Below are 20,294 nucleotides of genomic sequence, written 5' to 3' on the forward strand. Positions count from 1 at the left end.
AGTACCAGAGGAAGCTTCTGGCTCAAAGCATTGGGGAAGTTATGTAGGTGCTTAGGGATGTAAATCAACTATTCTTCTTATGCTTTAAGTTTTTCTAAATGTCATTACTAATAGACAAAAACTTACATAATTATTCTAGAACCATAACCCTGCTGGCTATCCAAGGTGTAAGACAGGAGAGATGTAGCAAAAACTTGACCTCTCAAATATGGGTATATCAGTATATCAAATACCTGTGATGTAGTTGGTTTGCAAACGCTTGCCACTGATGCAAACTCTAAATTAAGTTCTAGGGAGTCAGAGCAGGTAGGTGACTTGCTCGTGGTCATATACCTAATAAGTCTTAGAGGTGGCCAGGTCTTCCTGATCCCCAGTGCTCTTTTTATTTTATTTGCCATTCTCAAAAGTATGTCTCATGACTGATTTTGGTATCAGATAAAATTTTATTAAAAGTGTTTAGTTTAATTCAACATTACATGCCTGCTGTGTGATTATTAATAGGTCCTGTAGTTGGATATAAGCATATTACAGTTCCTTACCTCAAGGTGCTTATGATTTAGTTGAGGCTATACTTAAAGACATGAAAAAATTAAAGAACCATACTAGGTGGTGATTAATACTAAATTAAAGGTAAGTAGAATATGAGTTCTTTGAGGTAAGGGACATTTATTTCCCTTTTGTATTTGTGGCTCCTGCACCTAGCATAGTGCCTGGCATAAAATAAGATAAATACTTGTTCCTTGAGTCAGTGCCAAAAATTTGTTTTGTTACGCACAGAAATAATGTGGGTACATTTCATGTTTAATCTTTTTGCTTATCTTGTCAATTGAACATTTCATCATTATTTGAAACTTAAGTTTGTCAAGTACTGAATCCATTTATTTTCCCTTCTTCCAAATCCAGTTATCAAAGCCTACATGTTCTTCCTCTACAGTATCCCTTAGATTTGATCTTTCCTATCAGTTTCCAGACCCAGTATAATCTAGACTTAGCTTGGGTTTTTGTCATAGCTACTTTACCTGATCTATAGCTGCTGGATTAGTTTTCCCAGTACATATTTTCATAACTCACTTATGATTGTGGGGTAGTGGGAAAGGTCCTGGATTGGAACCTGAAGCCCCGATTTTTTAGGAAAATGTTTTATTGGTAAAACAGCACTCTTTATTTTCATTAACTTAATCCTCCCTTGTAGCAGAAATACTGTTAAGCAGAACACTTCAAGACATTTACCATATATGAGTTTGGTAGACCCAATTGTACCTCTGTGGTCCACTACCTCTGCTGGGAGGAGGAAGCCAGGCCAGGCTTTGGTTGTAAATTTTCTGAAGGATAATCATTAGAGTTTTGATGTCTTTCAGTCATATTTTCCTTTGCATCTTTGTACACTGAAAATTGTTCTCATGGCTTTGCTTTTGCTGTATTCTACTGGTCTTCTAAATTCTTCATGATTGTTATTTCATTACAACTCAGTACATAATTGCATTTGTGTGCTGCATTTTACTCAGCTATTCTTGTTACCAGTTTTTTGCTGTCACCAGAAGTGCTGCTATAAATATTTTTGTCTGTAGAGGATTTTTTCTTCAAGAGACCTGAATTTTGTTCTGGCTTAGACACTAACTGTAAGACCAAAGAGAAGTCACTTAACTTCTCTGAGTTTCAGTTTCCCTACCTGGCCATTGATATTTGCATAATCTACCTCCTAATGTGGTTATTGGGAAAGCCTTGTTAACCATAAAATATTACATAGGCTGTTATTAAGTTCTTGAAATTGTTGCTACTGGGTCAAATCCAAATGCCTAGATTTGGTATTTGTGCTCTTCATTTAGTGTCTCCACTTTTATCTATCAAAACTTTCTTCTTCCTGATTTCCAACATGACCTTTCCATTCCAGTTAAGTGTATTTCCTTTCAACCCCTCAAATATGCCTGACATGTTCCTTCCACTATAGTTTTATTCAGACTGTTATCATACTATTTGGAATGACTTCCCATTGACCTTTGACTTGTCCACATCCTTTATTTTTCAAGCTCGGATTCAAATTTCCTCCATGAAATATTTTTCCTGATTAATACTCTGATGCCATTGTAAAGACAATGTTAAATGTCTTGAGCTAGCTTCTAGCTTGGGGCTTTTCAACAATTTTTGCTTCATTACATGTGTTTCCTATTCCCAACTTAACCACCTGCCCCTCACCTATTTCCACCATCTTCCTGTTTCTTTTCACCATGATTATAACCAGCTCTGCTTTCCTCAGTTGCAAATTGGCAAGAGAAAAAAGAAAAGTTTTTGTGGTAGAAATTAAAAACATATGTTAATTTATTGAATGTAAAATTGTTATTTGTGAGAGCCTTGTGCATACTTGGTACATGGCACTTGGGTATTTGGTTCATTTGTAATAAGAACCACTTGAAACCTGAGGTCAGCACTCCTTAAATTTAACTAGCTGACTTTTAGCTTTAGTGCAGGGAAAGGCAATGCACAGATTATATGTAGTACAAATGCTAGACATAGGTTTACTGGCAGGTTGGGCACATTGAAGTTTTATATGGTTCAAAAATTAATTTGATTCCATTTTGCTGAAAACAAATGAGAAGTCATTGTTATAAGATCTTTAATTTTTTTCATCCATCTTCTAGACAAAATCCACGTCTAGCTGCCCTAATTCTGCCACACACACCCCCAGTAATCCTAGCCAGTGTTGGGCATCAGGGAATCTGAAATAGTGTTAAAATCTGTCCTAAGGGATATCCAGATGTTTTGTGATTGCTGTCAATCACTTGGACTTAAGTTTCATCAGAAGTATGCTACACTTGCAGTTTGTATATACATTCAGTTAGTTTGTATATGTTTTATATAGTTTGTATATACATTCAGTTTCTCTTCAGGTAAGTCCTTTTTCATTCAGTTCTTACATTTTTCTGTAAACACTATTAAGATGCTAGAATTCTAAATAGATCTACCGGTTTAACAAATTATTTTTCTTTTAAAAAAATGGTGTTATTGATGCTCATCACTGCCATTCAGATATTGCTGTACTTTGTCTTTTTTTTTTGCAGTTACTTTATTTTATTTTTTGTATTTAAGGTTTATTCTCATTTTGTACAAATAATGTTTTCTATACATTAATAAAATGTTCTTCTTTAAGAGTAAACAAAATACCCCCTCCCCCCAAAAAATATAGACTCGCTTGAGCAATAAAGAGGAGAGAAAAAATTAAAATAAAAAAATAGTAATTGTAGGTATGGCCAGGTGGCGCAATGGACGGAGCACCAGCCCTGGAGCCATGAGCACCTGAGCCCACATCCAGTGCCATACACCCAACAATCACCCAGCCGTGTGACATGCAAGCCACCCCAATCCCACTGCCCTGCAAAAACCAAAAAAAGAAAAAGAAACCAAATAAAATAAAATAGTAATAATAGTAGGGGTGGCTAGGTGGTAGACAGAGCATTGGCCCTTGAGCCAGGAGCACCCGGGTCCAAATCCAGCCTCAGACACCCAATGATCACCCTACTATGTGGCCCCAGGCAGGCCACCCAAGCCCCATTTGCCCTGTACCCCCCAAAATAATAATAATAATAATAATAATAATAACAATAATAATAATAATAATAATAATAAATGTGCTTCAGTCTTTGTTCCAACACCAACAACTCTGTCGCAGGTGGATCACATTCTTTATGCTAAGTCCATTGCAAAAGTTACTTCCATATTTTTCCACCATTGCCATTGCTGATTGCAACTCCCTCCTTTCATATTTCTCCACTACCATGTACTATATTTTCTCTCTCTTTTCACTCTGACTCTACTGTAGGGTATTTGAGTGGTGCAGTAGACAGATCCCTGGCCCTGGGGCCAAGAGGCCCCGAGCCCCCATACCACCCCTTAGGCCTAGCATCCACCTGGCCCCATGGTCCCTGACAGGCCTTCCAATCCCAGCCCCTTGCAAGAAGTGAAAGATAAAATGTGTTATATCTGACCACTCTCCCCCCATGGGCCATCCTCTCCTCCATCACTCGCATCCCCACCCCTTCCCCCTGTCCCCCCCACTTCTTACTCCAGATGCCTATACCCCATTGAGTATATATGCTGTTTCCTCTCCTAGCCACCTCTGATGAGAGTGAAGATTCCCTCATTCCCCCTTGCCTCCCCCCCTTCCATATCATTGCAATAGAGAAAAATCTTATATGAAATATCTTGGCCTATTCCCCCTATCCTTTTTCTTTCTCCCATTACGTTTCCCTTTTTCCTATTGACTCCATTTTTACACCGTATTTTATCTTCAAATTCAGCTTTCTCCTGTGTTTCAACTATAAAAGCTCCTTCTACCTGCTCTATTAACTGAGAAGGTTCATATGAGTATTGTCAGTGTCATTTTTCTATGCAGGAATACATGCAGTTCATCATCATTAAGTCCCTCATTTTCCCCTTCTCTTCCAATCTGTACTTCACCTGAGTCCTGTATTTGAAGATCAAACCTTCTGTTCAGCTCTGGCCATTCCAACAGGAACATTTAAAATTCCTCTGGTTCATTGAAAGTCCATCTTTTTCCCTGGAAGAGGACATTCAGTTTTGCTGGGTAGTTGATTCTTGGTTGCATTCTAAACTCTTTTGCCTTCCGGTATATTATATTCCAAGCCCTATGAGCTTTTAATGTAGTTGCTGCTAAGTCCTGTGTGATCCTGATGGCAGCTCCACGATATTTGAATTGTGTCCTTCTGACTGCTTGTAATATTTTCTCTTTGACTTAGGAGTTCTGGAACTTGGCTATAATATTCCTAGGGGTTGGTTTTTTTTGGATCTTTTTCTCAGGGGGGATCGGTGGATTCTTTCCATTTCTATTTTGCCCTCTGCTTCTGGGATATCAGGGCAATTTTCCTGTAGTAATTCTTTGAAAATGATGTCAAGGCTCTTTTCCTGATCATGACTTTCAGGTATCCCAATAATTTTAAAATTATCTTTCCTAAATCTGTTTCCCATATCAGTTTTTTCTTTTCTTTTTTTTAATTTAAATTTATTTTTTATTCTTATTTTGTACAAATGTTTTTTTACATTAATAAAATATTCTTGTTTACAAGTAAACAAAATACCCCTCCCCCCATGAATATAGATAAACTTGCTTGGGTGAAAAAAGTGAAGGGGAAAGAAAAAAATTAAAATTAAAAAAATAATAGTAATAATTATAGGTATGGCCAGGTGGCACAATGGATGAAATACCAGCCTTGGAGCCACGAGCACCTGAGCCCATATCCAGCCTCATAAACCCAACAATCACCCAGCTGTGTGACATGCAAGCCACTCGGTCCCCACTGCCCTGCAAAAACCAAAAAGAAGAAAAAGAAAGACCCAAAATAAAATAAAATAGTAATAATAGTAGGGGTGGCTGGGTGGCAGGCAGAGCATTGGCCCTTGAGCCAGGAGCACCTGGGTCCAAATCCAGCCCCAGACACCCAAAGATCCCCCTGCTATGTGGCCCCAGGCAGGCCACCCAGCCCCACTTGCCTTGCATCCTCCCCCCAAATAATAATAACAAAAAATGTGCTTCAGTCTTTGTTCCAACACCAACAACTCTGTCATGGGTGGATCACATTCTTTATGATAAGTCCATCACAAAAGTTACTTCCATATTTTTCCAACATTGCCATTGCTGATCGCAACTCCCTCCTTTCTTATTTCTCCACTACCATGTACTATATTTTCTCTTTCCTTTCACTCTGACTCTACTGTAGGGTGGCTGAGTGGCGCAGCAGACAGATCCCTGGTCCTGGGGCCAAGAAGCTCTGAGCCCCCCTACCACCCCTAAGGCCCAGAATCCACCTGGCCCTATGGTCCTGGGCAGGCCTTCCAATCCCAGCCCCTTGCAAGAAGTAAAAAAGAAAATGTGTTATATCTGACCACTCTCCCCCCATGGTCCATCCTCTCCTCCTTTATTCACATCCCCACCCCTTCCCCCTGCTCCCCCTCCTTTTTACTCCAGGTGTCTATACCCCATTGAGTATATTTACTGTTTCCTCTCCTAGCCATCTCTGATGAGAGCAAAGGTTCCCTCATTCCCCCTTGCCTCCCCCCTTTCTTATCATTGCAATAGCTCATTGTAATAAAAAAAAATCTTATTATGTGAAATATCTTGGACTATTCCCCCTCTCCTTTTTCTTTTTCCCATTCCATTTCCCTTTTTTTCTATTGACTCCATTTTTACACCATATTTTATCTTCAAATTCAGCTTTCTCCTGTGCTTCAACTATAAAAGCTCCCTACCTGCTCTATTAACTGAGAAGGTTCATATGAGTATTATCAGTGTCATTTTTCTATGCAGCAGTACATGCAGTTCATTCTCATTAAGTCCCTCATATTTCCCCCCTCTCCTCCAATCTCCATGCTTCACCTGAGTCCTGTATCTGAAGATCAAACCTTCTGTTCAGCTCTGGCCAGTCCAAAAGGAACCTTTGAAATTCCCCTGGTTCATTGAAAGTCCATCTTTTTCCCTGGAAGAGGACATTCAGCCTTGCTGGGTAGTTCATTCTTGGCTGCATTCTAAGCTCTTTTTGCCTTTCGGTATATTGTATTCCAAGCCCTATGAGCTTCCAATGTAGTTGCTGCTAAGTCCTGTGTGATCCTGACTGCAGCTCCATGATATTTGAACTGTGTCCTTCTGGCTGCTTGTAATATTTTCTCTTTGACTTGGGAGTTTTGGAACTTGGCTATAATATTCCTAGGGGTTGTTTTTTTGGGATCTCTTTCTCTGGGGTATCAGTGGATTCTCTCCATTTCTATTTTGCCCTCTGCTTCTGGGATATCAGGGCAATTTTCCTGTAGTAATTCTTTGAAAATGATGTCAAGGCTCTTTTCCTGATCATGACTTTCAGGTATTCCAATAGTTTTTAAATTATCTTTCCTAAGTCTGTTTTCCATATCAGTTGTTTTTTCAATGAGACATTTCACATTTTCTTCTAATTTTTCTTTTTTTTTGGTTTTGAAGTATTGATTCCTGATTTCTGGTAAATTCATCGATCTCCCTGAATTCTATTGTTTGTCTGAAGGATTTGTTCTCCTCAGAGAGTTTTCTTATCTTTTTTTTCCATCTGGCCAATTTTGCTTTTTAAAGCATTCTTCTCTTCAATAACTTTTTTAACTGTTTTTATCCATTTGACCTAAGCTGGTTTTTAGCATGCTATTTTCTTCAGCATTTTTTTGGATTTCCTTGACTAAGCTGCTGAGTTCATTTTCATGTTTTTCCTGCATCTCTCTCCTTTCATTTCCCAGTTTTTCTTCCAGCTCCCTCATTTGATTTTTAAAGTCTTTTTTGAGCTCTGTCATAGCCTGAGCCCGATTTCTATTTTTCTTGGAGTCTTTAGATGCAGGAGCTTGTGCTTCCTCATCTTCAGACTGAGTATTTTGATCCTTCTTGGGCTCATTTGCAAAATATTTCTCAATAGTCTTCCTCTTATTTCTCTGCTTACTCATTTTCCCAGCCTGGTCCTGGTTTTGGGGTGCTTCCTGAGCTTTTGGGACACTCCCACAAGGGTCTCAGTGTGTGAGGCTCTGTCCTCCCTCCTGGTCTGTGAATGACCATAAGTGTCCCCCTCTGCCATGGGGCCAAGGTGGGGGGGGCCTGTTCTATGGGGGGACCTAGACTGGGATCAGGATCTGAATGTGGTCAGAGCCCCAGAGTCCTGTTCCAGGGGCAGAGGACAGAGCTAGCTCAGCAGTCTCTCTGCACTCCCCTCCCTCAGCTCAATGGGCTCATGCCCTGGGGCTGCTTATTGGCTCCGCCTGCTTCTGTTTCCTGGTCTGGGCTGCTGAAAGACCAAGCTACTGGCTGTGTGCCCTGAGGGCTGGGCTCCACGCGCTGACTCTGGAAGAGTTTCCCTGCTGTTCCCCCACTTTGTGCCTGGTGCTCCCCCGGGTGCAGCTCAGGAGACTCCCCCCGCTGCTGTGAGCCCCGGCTCCCAGCTCTCTGCGGCTGCCTCTGGGAGGCTGAAGTTCTTTTGCTCTGGCGGGCCACCCCTCTGGTGGGCCGCCCCTCCGACCCCGGGGAGCAGAGCCTTTCTGCTCTTTTCCAGGTTACCTTGAGTAGGAGAACTGCCTCAATGGGTCCATTTCTGGGTTCTGTCTCTCGAAAGTTTAGTTAGAGTCCTTAGCTTATGAGTTTTATCAGAGAGCTCCTAAGACTTGATCCCTTCTTGTTGCCATCTTGGCTCCGCCCCAGTTGTTTTTTCAATGAAATGTTTCACATTTTCTTCTAATTTTTCATTTTTTTTGCTTTTCAAGTATTAAGTCCTGATTTCTCGTAAATACATCAATCTCCCTGAGTTCTATTCTTTGTCTGAAGGATTTGTTTTCCTCAGAGTTTTCTTATCTCTTTTTCCATCTGGCCAATTTTGCTTTTTTAAAGCATTCTTCTCCTCAATAACTTTTTTGAACTGTTTTATCCATTTGACCTAAGCTGGTTTTTAGCATGCTATTTTCTTCAGCATTTTTTTGGATTTCCTCGACTAAGCTGCTGACTTCATTTTCATGCTTTTCCTGCATCTCTCTCATTTCTTTTCCCCGTTTTTCCTTCTGGCTCCCTCATTTGATTTTCAGTCTTTTTTGAGCTCTGTCATAGCCTGAGCCCAATTTCTGTTTTTCTTGGAGTCTTTAGATGCAGGAGCTTATGCTTCCTCATCTTCAGACTGAGTGTTTTTATCCTACTTGGGCTCATATGCAAAATATTTCTCAATGGTGTTCCTCTTTTTTCTCTGCTTGCTCATTTTCCCAGCCTAAGCCTGTTTTGGGGTCGCTTCCTGAGGTTTTGGGACACTCCCACATGGATCTCAGTGTGTGAGGCTCTGTCCTCCCTCCTGCTCTGTGAATGACCTTAAGCGCGCCCTCCCCCCTGCCATGGGGCTGAGGTGGGGCGCCCTGCTGTTCTATTGGGGGGGGGGGCCTAGACTGCAATCAGGATCTGAATGTGGTCAGAGCCCCAGAGTCCTGTTCCAGGGGTAGAGCTCTGCAGTCTCTCTCTTTCTTCATTCCCCTCCCTAGGTTCAATGGGCTCATGCCCTGGGGGCTCCTGCTTACTGGCCTGCTTCTGTGTGCCCTGAGGGCTGGGCTTCACATGGTCGCTCTGGCAGAGATCCCCTGCTGTTCCCCCAATTTGTGCCTGGTGCTCCCTGGGGAATAGGTCAGCAAACTCCCTACTGCTGTGAGCCATGGCTCCCAGTGCCCTGGGACTGCATCTGGGAGGCTGAAGTTCTTTCGCCCTGGTGGGCTGACCCTTCAACTCCAGGGAGCAGAGCCTTTCTGCTCTTTTCCAGGTTACCTTGAGTAGGAGAACTGCCTCACTGGGTCCCTCTGTGGGTTCTGTCTCTCAAAAATTCAGTTAGAGTCCTTAGTTTCGTAGATTTATGAGAAAGCACCTAAGACACGATCTGTTCTTGTCGCCATCTTGGCCTGTGGTAATTGTTCTTTGTCTCTTAAATGAGAAAGTTTTTGTTAGCCCCTTGCATATGAAAGTCAATATACTTATATGGGGGAATGAATCTGATCTAATTCCCCTTTCTTTCAAGAACACAAGAGAATGTAATATGTGATCATTGGTTCTGAACATTAATGATGCTAAGAAATTTATACCTGGGATTTTGGGATTGGGAGTCGAAGAAAATGATGACCCTGGAGGGAAGCAGAACCTTTTATTGCACTTGAAGGTTAAAGTAAGAGGGTGAGGGATTGATTAGAGATGGAAAGAAAAAAGAAGACACTCTTAGAGACACGAATTATTAAAGTATAAAGAAACTGTAGGGGAAACAAGATGATGATGATAGAGAACTTCATGAAGCCAGTTAGAAAAGTTTTACAGAAGGAACAAATGAGAAGAGGTTAAGAGAGAGCCACATGAAACTGGCTGCAAAGTAGGAGCAGCTCACTTGAACTGACCTGTGGTTGCTTACTTGGAAAGGAGGTTTGAGTGATATTCTTGGAATGGAACTGGAGAATTTGCCAGATCCATTAAGGTAATTTTAAGGAAAGGAATTTTTCCAAACCACAGTAAATCAATAAGCTTATTAAGCATCTACTATTTTCCAGGCACTGTGCTAAGCACACAGGAAACAAAGAAACAAAAAACAATTGCTGCCCTTGAGTAGCTTTGTCTAATGGAAGAGAAAACATGAAAGCTATGAAGCAAAGCTTTGAGATGACATTTATTTGTAGGGGCATGCTGCATCTCAATAAATGGGTCCATGCCTTGCCTCCATTAATGCCAAAGACCCCAAGTAAGAGGACAATTCCCCTTATATAGGGTTTTTAGTGAGTACAGAACAGAGAACAGAGGGTAAATGACATCATAGAGTTAAGGGCAGCATGACTAGTTACAGAGTTGCTGGACAGGGAACATGATTAGTTGGAAGTTTAGTAACGAGGGTTGGCAGTGACCCTCCTCTTTAGTTTTTTTTTTTTTTTTAATTATTTTTGACCCTCCTCTTTAGAGACTAGAAGTCCTCATTGTCTGAATTCAGATGTGAAAATTGTGGCCTAGACTTTTGGACAGGAAACCAGGCATCCAGGAGGGATAGCTTGGGTAGGATAAAACTCTTAGGCCAAACTCCCTTGCTTTCATACACATTCTCCAAGGTTAGTTAAAATCCTTGTGGCAGAATATCTGGATTTTTCAATTTAACTCATTGCAAGCCAGCTGAATTGTGAACTAAGTTCAAAGACAAAAAAATCATGACTTAAGCAGTTCCAGGGCAAATGAATTTGCAAGTAATTTATCAGTATGGAAATGATACAGGATCACTTCTAATCTCAATATATATGAGATAAATTGGAAATCACAATCACTAGAGTTAAAGAAGGGTGGGATAGGTTGTAGAACCAAAAAATTTTAGCAGGGAGTTAGTGGAAGCCAGGAGGCAGAGATGAGGAAGAAAAGCATCCCAGGCATCTGGAATCCTTGACCTTTCCTTGTATTGGGAGATAGTTGTCTTGTTTGAGACCATTTGTCTCTGAATCATAAAAGTTTGTGGAGGGGTTGCTGGTATTATAAGGTGTAAGAAAGGTATGGAAAGGTAGGCTAAGAGGCAGGTTATGAAGGGATTTGAGTGCCAAACCAAAATTTTATATTTGATCCTGGAGATAAATTGGGAGTCACTAGAGTTGATTGAATGGGGGCTGGGGGGGGGTGGGAATGGGTCTATTTTATAGATGAGGAGACCTTGAATAAGAATATAGGAACCCCAGAGGACACCTTGATTAATCTCATTTTACAGATGGCGGAACTGAGTCCCAAAGAGGTTATGTGAGTCATTCATGCTCACAAAGGTATTATCGGAAGTGCAATTTGAAACTAGACCCTCTTAACTCCAGTCAGTCTAGATTCTGTCTCCTAGAATCTTAGTTCCTTGAGGGTGGATACTGTTACTTTAAACTTTGTGTCCCTAATTCTTTGCCTGGTATATTGTAAACCTTTGATAGAAGTATCATATTACACAGGAGAGAGTACTGGACTTGGGTTCAGGTCTACTTTGGACATTAGCTTGCTGACCCAGGGCAAAATCACTAAACCTCTCCAAGGTTTAATTTCTTCATTTGTAAAATGAGGAATAATTATAGCACTTAATTTATAGTAAGTGCTTTGCAAAGCATAAAGCTCTATATTGTGAATAGTTTTGTTGCTGTTGCTTTGGACCAAACCTGCCTCTAAGGAAACATTAGCAGCTGTTCTGTAATTTATAATCTCAGAGAGTGTTGCTTGAGGTACTAAATACGTGACTTCCCCAGGGTTACACAGATGCTAGTAATGTGTCAGAGGGAAGACTTGAATCTAGTTCTCCTTACCTGAAGACAACTTTCTTAGCTTTTTTAAATGATTAATAATAATAATGATGATGATGATGATGATGATAAATGCTTGTTGAATTGAAAGAGATTAGGATTTTTCTGAGGTTTCACAGTTGATGAGTGGTGGCAAAACTAACAGACTAAGATCATTAGAATTCTAAGTAAGTCCTCTGGAAGCATCTGTAATATAATAAATACTTGTTAAAAAAGAAAAGAATACTAGATATCGTTGGGCAGGCTGATACTTTTTGACTCTTTAATATTGATCAATCATATACAGTTACACATACAGTCATATTTATAAGCTGTTGGTACTCTGTTGCCTTTCAGACTCCTTTCTTTGGGTGGTAGGTGTCAAAAGGTGTCAGGAACCTTTGGGTTGGGAGCTACTCTAGATGGTCATCTATCAGCATTTATGAAGTAACTGTTGTATTCTGGGGAGCTGGTGACAAAAGTGAACTTCTCTGACTTGGGGGACCTTCATTCTGGTTGGGGGACACCTTGTATGTATATCCATGGAATCCATATAAGGTCATTTTGGTGAAGGAGTAGGGAGAAGCCCTTCAAGACTGGTAGCTAGGAGAAATAGGAAAGACTTTTTAAATGTGTTGCTTCTGTCAACCTTAGAAGGAATCTTAGACTTCCAAGAGTTAGACATGCAGAGAATAGATGTTCTAGGCATGAGGAATTGTTTGTATAGACCTGGAGGAAAAAGAGTGATGTGTGTGAAAAGCAGTGAGAAGGTAAGGTGAGGTTGTGCTGAAGCGGGGATACTGTGGACTAAAACTGGAAGGTGGGTTAGAACTCCAGTCTGTAGAAGAACTTTGAAAACCACACAGATTTATAGTTGTTAATAGACAATTCCATCCATCACAGGAAAATATTTCTCTCTACAAGGCAGAAAACAAAGCTTTCAATATAGTTTTAAATTACAGAAGTAAAAAGACTAAGATTTTGATTGTTTCATTCTATTTCAGAAGACCCTGAGGGGGACGTTGGAGAAGAGTATCCCATGGATATTTGGCTATTATTGGCCTCCTACATTCGTCCTGAGGACATAGTGAAATTTTCCCTGATTTGTAAGGACGCCTGGACCGTCACTTGCACTGCCGCCTTTTGGACCAGATTGTATCGAAGGTGCGACTGAAGTGAGCTTCATATACTATTTGTATAGCTGACTTCAGTGCTGCCCCTGGCTTGGAGCTGCTCTCTGGATGATGACTCTTTTTCCTGGTGCTTTAGCCAATGCTATGTGTATTTTCCTGCCTCTTGGATGCCTTTCTAATTTATATTTGCAATTTCTAACTCTCAGCTTTTATCTTTTCTGTGAGGGTTCACCTCTGCAACTTCCTCCAGCAGAGTGATACCTTATGTTTCCTCAAAAGATCTTTCTATGACCTTTCAAGTGGGACCTTTCCTAGTCAAACCTGTTAAGTTCTGGAGACACTGGTTTTCTTATATTCTCAAATTCATTTGTTGAATTAGTGGTGCCTCTTTTCCTTCTGAAAAGTTTTAACTTTTACAGTCAATTTTGAGGTTTCATGATGCCATCTTTTTTCTTGTGTTGCTCTATCTGTATCAGTAGTAGTTGTGAACTGCAAAGGAGAGAACAGCTTGTGAATATAATCAGAATCCCAGTTCTGATTATTGGGAATATGGGTGAAAGTGAAGGTGAGGATGCAGTGGGGATAGGAAAGGTCTACAGGTAGCACTCTAGAAGGCCATTTCCAAGGAGATAGACGGCTTAGGTAAGATGATGATTCTCCTTTCTCTGGTTTATTCTTCTTGTTTCTTCACTTTTGTTTCTAGCAAAGGTACCTGTAGTGATTCAGATTTTTGTTATACCATGGTCCTTCTGACTCTTGTGACTTTACTTGGAATCATCTTCTCTTGCTGATAACTACAAATTTAAAGGAAATCTTCTAAGTGTTTGCAATTCTAGTAGTGAAGAGGGAGCCAGAGTGGTAAGGAGGATTCAGAAGTGCATAATAGATGGCTATCTGAAGATTATATATCCACCTGTATTTTGTATTTTGTATGGGAATAGCAGAATAGTTGAGAGGTGTAGGAGATGGTTGCTCTTGGGTATGGATTTTTGTGGGTTGGCCGAGAACACCTTAATGGGATAGTATAGCCAAGTTCTAGCTTTTCTGTTTTCAGCCGTGTAGTGGTCCTGGTCTGGCATGCTGTTGTGGGATTGTTCACATGTTGGTATGGGTAACGTGTCCTGTTTCAGGCACTACACGCTGGACGCCTATCTGCCCCTCCGCCTGCGGCCGGAGTCTATGGAGAAGCTGCGCTGTCTCCGGGCATGTGTGATCCGGTCTCTGTACCACATGTATGAGCCGTTTGCTGCTCGAATCTCCAAGAATCCAGCCATTCCAGAGACCACTCCCAGCACTTTAAAGAATTCCAAAGTAAGTAAGAGGGAAATGGGGAGTTTGTTTATGGGGTTTGGGACTGATGGTCTCATGTGCCTTTGGGGGCACATTTTATATCAAGTTTCTATTAAGATTCCCATCCCCAGCCAGAGTTCTGGAGGGGGAGGGAGCAAGGTTGTGGCCTTCTAAGGGACCAACACTGGCTGTTTTAGCTTAGAAATATCAGTTCTCTGAAATACTTCTTTTCTTGTTGGGATGACTTTTTGTAGACTTCACTTTTAAAGCCTTTTTGTGCTTTTAGTGGAATTCCCTGCTTTCTTGGTATTTTGTTATTTATATTGGTATATATACCAATATTGATATATTGCTGTGTGTGTGGGTGTGTGGGTATGTGTGTGTATATATACATATACATATACATATACATATATATATATATATATATATATATATATATTTGTATTGTTTTGAATATTGGGACACTAGTGGTGATTTTTGTTGGGGTTGGGCTAGGAAGAAGACAACACAATTTATTTTCCAAGAGAAAATAGAAGGAATTGCTTTCTTTATGTGGATAAATACATATTTTTAGACAGGAATAGTATAAAAGTGCTTTTTATAATAAACAGAATAAAACTTTAGCACACATGAAAAGGGCAAGTTTTTTGTGACTGGAAGATCTAGAGTTTTCTTTTCTCATTATACCTATGTCAAACACTTTGGATTTTTAATTGCTGAAATCTCTTCAAGAATTCTGCCAATTATTTTTATGCCCAATTTGTCCAGTCAAGTATTCTAACTGTACCTGATTGTGTATAGGTGTCTCAGAAAAAATTCTTTCTCTCTTTTCCTCTTGTCACCTTCGAATTTCCCTAAATGGTGACAGTACTTCTCTCTAATCAGTTTGGTACTTGTGTTGTTCCCTAGTTAGTGAATGCCTATCTCTTCTCTAAATGTATATTTCTTGAGTTTTCAGATCCTTGAAGACAGGATCCATGTCTTAATTATCTTCATATCTTTAGTGTTTAACACAGAGCTCTGTACATAGTAGTCAGTCTGTAGATGGCAACTTGAATTGAATTGCAGATCACTTAGTTTACTGTGATCCTGATCCTACAACTGAACATTCTTCCAAACCTTCTCAAGTCTCACACTGATGCTTTCATTAACACCAAAGTGATAAACTCTTGGCCCTTCATTTCAGATCTTGGGAGACTGCATAGTTTTCCTTTTGCATACTGTATACATTATATCCTGTAGTGGTTGAAGTTCCCTTTATCTACTGAAACCTGAGAGTCAGGATTCTGTAGAAGGGCTATCATAAGCCAAGTTCTTCAGCCTAATATCGTGTGACCTGATGGGTTCAGGGCAGGAGCAGAACGCATGGCCAAGAGCACTCACTCACTGGCTGCTTTTGCTTCTGATGTGGATGGAGGGTGTGTCACTTTTATGCTAGCATTTGTCTAGCAAGCTTCCCAGATGTTTATCATGAAGTTAGCCTGCTGATGGTGGACATGGGCCCATTCCATATATTGACAACCTGAGTTTTATTGGTTAAAGGGAGTAGAGGGGCGAGCTCCTAGAGACACATCCTAGCGGCTCCAGTGCAGAATGCAAATGCTATGCCTAAGTTGATCTTAAATGCCCATCACCTCCTGTTTGTCCTACTGCTTGTTAAATTGGAGTAAATGAAATATAAAAAGCCGGAGTGGAATGACACTGAGGGTTTTACCCAAACCCAGGCAGTGGGCAGTAAGCTCAGGCCGACATGGCTTCTTCTATGCCTTTGTGTTAGATTTTTCCGAGTTGGATGAGGGTTTGGGAACTTGGAGTGGCAGGTGACCCATGCATGGCCTTGCCAGTCGCATGGCATTCAGGGAGCTGCTGGCATGCCCGTAGGAAAACTATCCCCTGGTCCTCGACTCCAGCTTTTCGTATTTGATTCTCCCCTCTCTCTCTTTTCAATAGCATAGCTTGTGTGGGACACTGGAGCCGTTGTGATGGCAGCAGAAGTATTTGCCCCCTAAAGCCAAGCCCATTATTTTTGATGGAACAGCAGGACGTACAGGGCATGTCTGAAGGGCAGGACAGCCAGCACGGCGGACGACCCACCCCCTACCCCCTGGGAGGTACTTCACTTCTTGTGCTTAACCCTAGCTGTAGCTTGGCTGCCATCAAGGGGTTGCTTATTAACAGCTAGTGCAGCCTGACTGTAATTTTCAGATGGGCCCTCTGCTCTGAGGAGCTCTTGAGCTGCTTCTTCCCTTTGTCACAGGGGCGGGTTTTTTCTGCCCAGCTTTACAGCCTTGCTGGCACCTTGCCTGGTGGCTGCTGGCTATCCTTCGGTTTCAATATGGAGATGTGGCCTACTGAATCATAGTGAACACACTAGTCTCTGTAGCCCATATCTCTGTATTTTAAAGATGAGAGCAGCAGGGGGTGATCTTGGCAGATTCTAAAATTAATACTATTGGCCCCTCTTCTTGGTGCTGGGCAGCCCTGGGATTGTTTAGTTTTATGTGGAAATTAGAGGTGAGCTGGATGGTTCTCACTCAGCGCCTTGTAATGCCACTGTAGATGATACTCCTAGGTGGTAACAGATCTGTCAATCAGGGAGGCTGCTGTTACTGATTTTGTTTCACTTTACAGTCTCTTGTGATGTTTTTTATTTCCTTATAACAGTGTCTGCTTTTCTGGTACAGAAAGATTGTTGGGAACAGACAAGAAGCAATGTGGGAATTTAACTTCAAGTTCAAAAAACAGGTATGAGTTCTTTTGCCATCTCATTTGGGTTTGATCAAGCAGCAGCCTTGTCCAACATTTCTGGAGGGATGTGTGATTGGGAGTGGTGGGATGTAGCTCTTTAAGTGAGACCCAGAAAACAGGTCTTTCTTGAGTGTTTTGTCATACTGGGGAATTTCCTGTTAGTTGAAAGCTTCCTTTCCTTTAAATCTTTTAAGAATTTATTTGAAACAGCCAATCCTTTTGGATGAAATTAGAACCCTTATACTGGTTCTTACTTAGGATTTTTTTACTGACCACATTAGGCTTTTCCCCTGTTGCTTTGTTTTAAGAATGTTTCTAGGTCCTTCTTTTAAAAATATATATCCAAACAACTATAAATGGGTTCCCTCCTGGAGAGGAATGACATATAGTTGTTTTTTTTTTATTAACACAAAACTTGAATTAACTTTATTTCCCTCATCACAACGTGTCTGCATTGAGCTTCGAAAGTAACCAAGTAAAAACCATATAGTTTTAAGATCCTACAATGTATGGTATAGCTTTTGCCAGAGACCCCTCCTACCAAATGGGAAGTTTTAGAAAGATAAGATTCCTCCCAGGATGTACAACAATGATGATTCTAAGGTTTTTAGGTCAAGCCACCTTTGAAAATTTGTCTGGGAACCTGGAATTTAAAGTTAAATCACTACTGTGCAGGTAGCTCTCCTTCCATTTTTGTATTGTGGGTACAAGGAATAGAAAAATGACCTAAGTGAAATTACATTTATAATTTACTAACATTTATTTAGCACTTAAAGTTGACAAAAAATTTGCTTTATAGTCATCTCATTTTAACCTCACAAGAATCCTGGGTGGTAGGTGCGATTATTTACCCCCATTATTCAGAGGAGGAAACTGAGGCAGGCACAGAGTGACTTGTTCAGAGTCACATAACTTGCAAGTGTCTCAGGCTGGTTTTGAACTCAGATCTTCCTGACTCCAGGCAGAGCACTCTATTCACTGTGCCACCTACCTGCTTATAACATAAAGAATTGGTTGCATTTTTTTGTTATTCAAGTAAAGCAAATGTTTTGGTGTTCATTTGCAGGTTAAACAGATTATTTAGGGCCTTTTGTGCCTATATTTTGTCGGTTCATTAGGATTTGGAGTGCAGAAAAGCTGGTACATTTTTTACCTTAATACTGTGGCATCCAAGAGGGCAAATGCTTTATATTGTGATTCTCCTTAAAGCCCAGTCCCTTTTATTGACTTGTCTATCTTTTAGCACTTTGTTTGGATTCTACTGGGTTGTTTTACAAGTAAGATTTACTCCATTTAATAGAAGACATTCTGGGGGAAAGTACTTGTTTTATTGTTTTTGTTTTTGCAAGGAAATGGGGTTAAGTGACTTTTGCTCAAGGTCACATAGCTAGGTAATTATTAAGTATCTGAGGGTGGATTTGAACTCAGATCCTCCTGACTTCTTTGTTTACAGCAGAGCTCTCCTGTTAGCTAACAGAGCACCAGGAAGCTTACACTAGTCATATTCTGGTTGACATCTTACTAGAGGCTTCAGGCTTGGTATAGTTTTTTAGACATCCAGGAATACTGATTTACTAAACAAAGTACAAATTACGACCACAGATTTGGGAGTTCTGTTATTATTACTAGTACAAATAATCCTTTTAGTAATTTAAAGTTTTCAAAGCCCTGTTATAGTCATAGGATTATAAATTTAAGAGAGTTTGAAGGCTCTCTAGTGCAACTACATGTGAGGAAATTGAGGTCCAGAAATGTTATGTGAACTGATCAAAGACACAGAGGCAAGATATTTCAGTGAAATTTCTAAGAATCTACTTTTCAAAATTACTTTATCAATGAAAGCTGGCTATCAATCCTCATTTTAGAGATGAATAAATTGAAGTTTAGAGAAATTAAGTGATTTCCCCTCAGCCACGAGAATAATTAATACCTGACTGGGATTGAAACAGGTTGTTAATCTAGGATCTATGACCTTTTTAAAATTGATAATTGTATTTGAAAATAATTGTTTTTTAATATTCCTATAGATTTTATTTTATGCATTTTAAAAACATTCTGAGATTTCTCTTAAGTTTCATCAAAAGCCAAAGGAATTTATGACATAAAAAAGGTTTAGAATGCCTGAGCTAGAACTGAAGTCTTTATTAATTACTATTCCATACTGATTCTTTGTCTTGGTAGATGGGTAAGTCTTGTAATAAGATGAATTAATTTAAATTTTATGATTTTTAATAACTTGATTATTATTTGTCAGAATATAGAAATAATTTGCACCATTAATAAAACTTCATATTTAAAATATTCATTACAACAGGATTTTTCCTGTATCAGCTCTGGTTAGAAGTTTATTGAGAAATGGGGTGATTTAATTCAACTCAGAAAAGATTTTGAGATATACATATATGTATGTGTATGTGTATACATACACATGTGTATATTGTATACATATTTATGCATTTACATGTGGTGTCTCTCTATCCATCTATCTCTTTAATTTTTCTATCTTTCTCCATTTACCAAACAAGCATTCTGCTCTATCCCCCATCATACAGTAAGGAGTAAGAAGACTTGAGTTTTCTAGTGTCTTTATTGATGCTGATTGGCTGTATGATCTTGAGAAATCATTTGTATAGCTGACTCTGTTTCCTCATCTGTAAAATGTTGGCCTTTAAGTTCCCTCCCACCTCTAACAATTATTCTAAATTGAATGTAATTATACTTTTTATTGTTTGTCCTTTTTTAGTGAATCTTAAGATATCCTTTGCCCTTCTTTATAGTTGATAAATTATAAGGTGCTATATGAATATAAGTTGCTATTGTTCATTTCTTTGCTTACCTTACAATCTGATCTCTTACCACACAAAATAAGGAGCCAGGTGAAGCAAAAGGTAACAGGTGTAATTAGATTAGGCATTCTTATTGGTGGTAGCCTAAAACCACTTATATTTTTCCAATCCACTGAGTTTATTTTCAGTCTTGTTTAGTCCCCCAGGTTAAAGAGTAAGTGTGTGGGAGGACTGCAGCCTCCTGTTCAGTATGAAGATGTTCACACCAACCCAGACCAGGACTGCTGCCTCCTACAAGTCACCACTCTCAATTTCATCTTTATCCCCATTGTAATGGGCATGATATTTACCCTGGTAAGTAGAGACAGGATGAAGCATTAACTGAATAAATGTATTGGATTGTACTAGCAACCCATCTAAAAGAAACCAGATTATGTAGGATAAGAAACATGACCTGAAATGATATGGGCTTTGACTAAGTTTATAGATTAGGATTCTGGAGTTCTCATCTCTGAAGGACTGACTTGTGGCTAGGGTT

At 39.9% G+C, this 20,294-nt stretch overlaps 1 protein-coding gene across 2 annotated transcripts in view; it reads left to right on the forward strand.

Moving 5' to 3' along the window:
• TMEM183A (transmembrane protein 183A) overlaps positions 1-20,294 on the forward strand; it is a 32,039-nt gene that overhangs the window by 7,621 nt on the left and 4,124 nt on the right. Inside the window, exons 5-8 of one of the 2 annotated variants that reach the window (XM_074222396.1) lie at positions 12,801-12,960; positions 14,060-14,240; positions 16,887-16,967; positions 19,955-20,110. In XM_074222396.1, the coding sequence (XP_074078497.1) occupies positions 12,801-12,960; positions 14,060-14,240; positions 16,887-16,967; positions 19,955-20,110 (578 nt within the window). The remainder of the gene's footprint in view (positions 1-12,800; positions 12,961-14,059; positions 14,241-16,886; positions 16,968-19,954; positions 20,111-20,294) is intronic. The other variant, XM_074222397.1, reaches the window with a different exon arrangement.

Source organism: Macrotis lagotis, chromosome 2, assembly GCF_037893015.1.
Source record: "Macrotis lagotis isolate mMagLag1 chromosome 2, bilby.v1.9.chrom.fasta, whole genome shotgun sequence".
NCBI classification, from domain to species: Eukaryota; Metazoa; Chordata; class Mammalia; order Peramelemorphia; family Peramelidae; genus Macrotis; species Macrotis lagotis.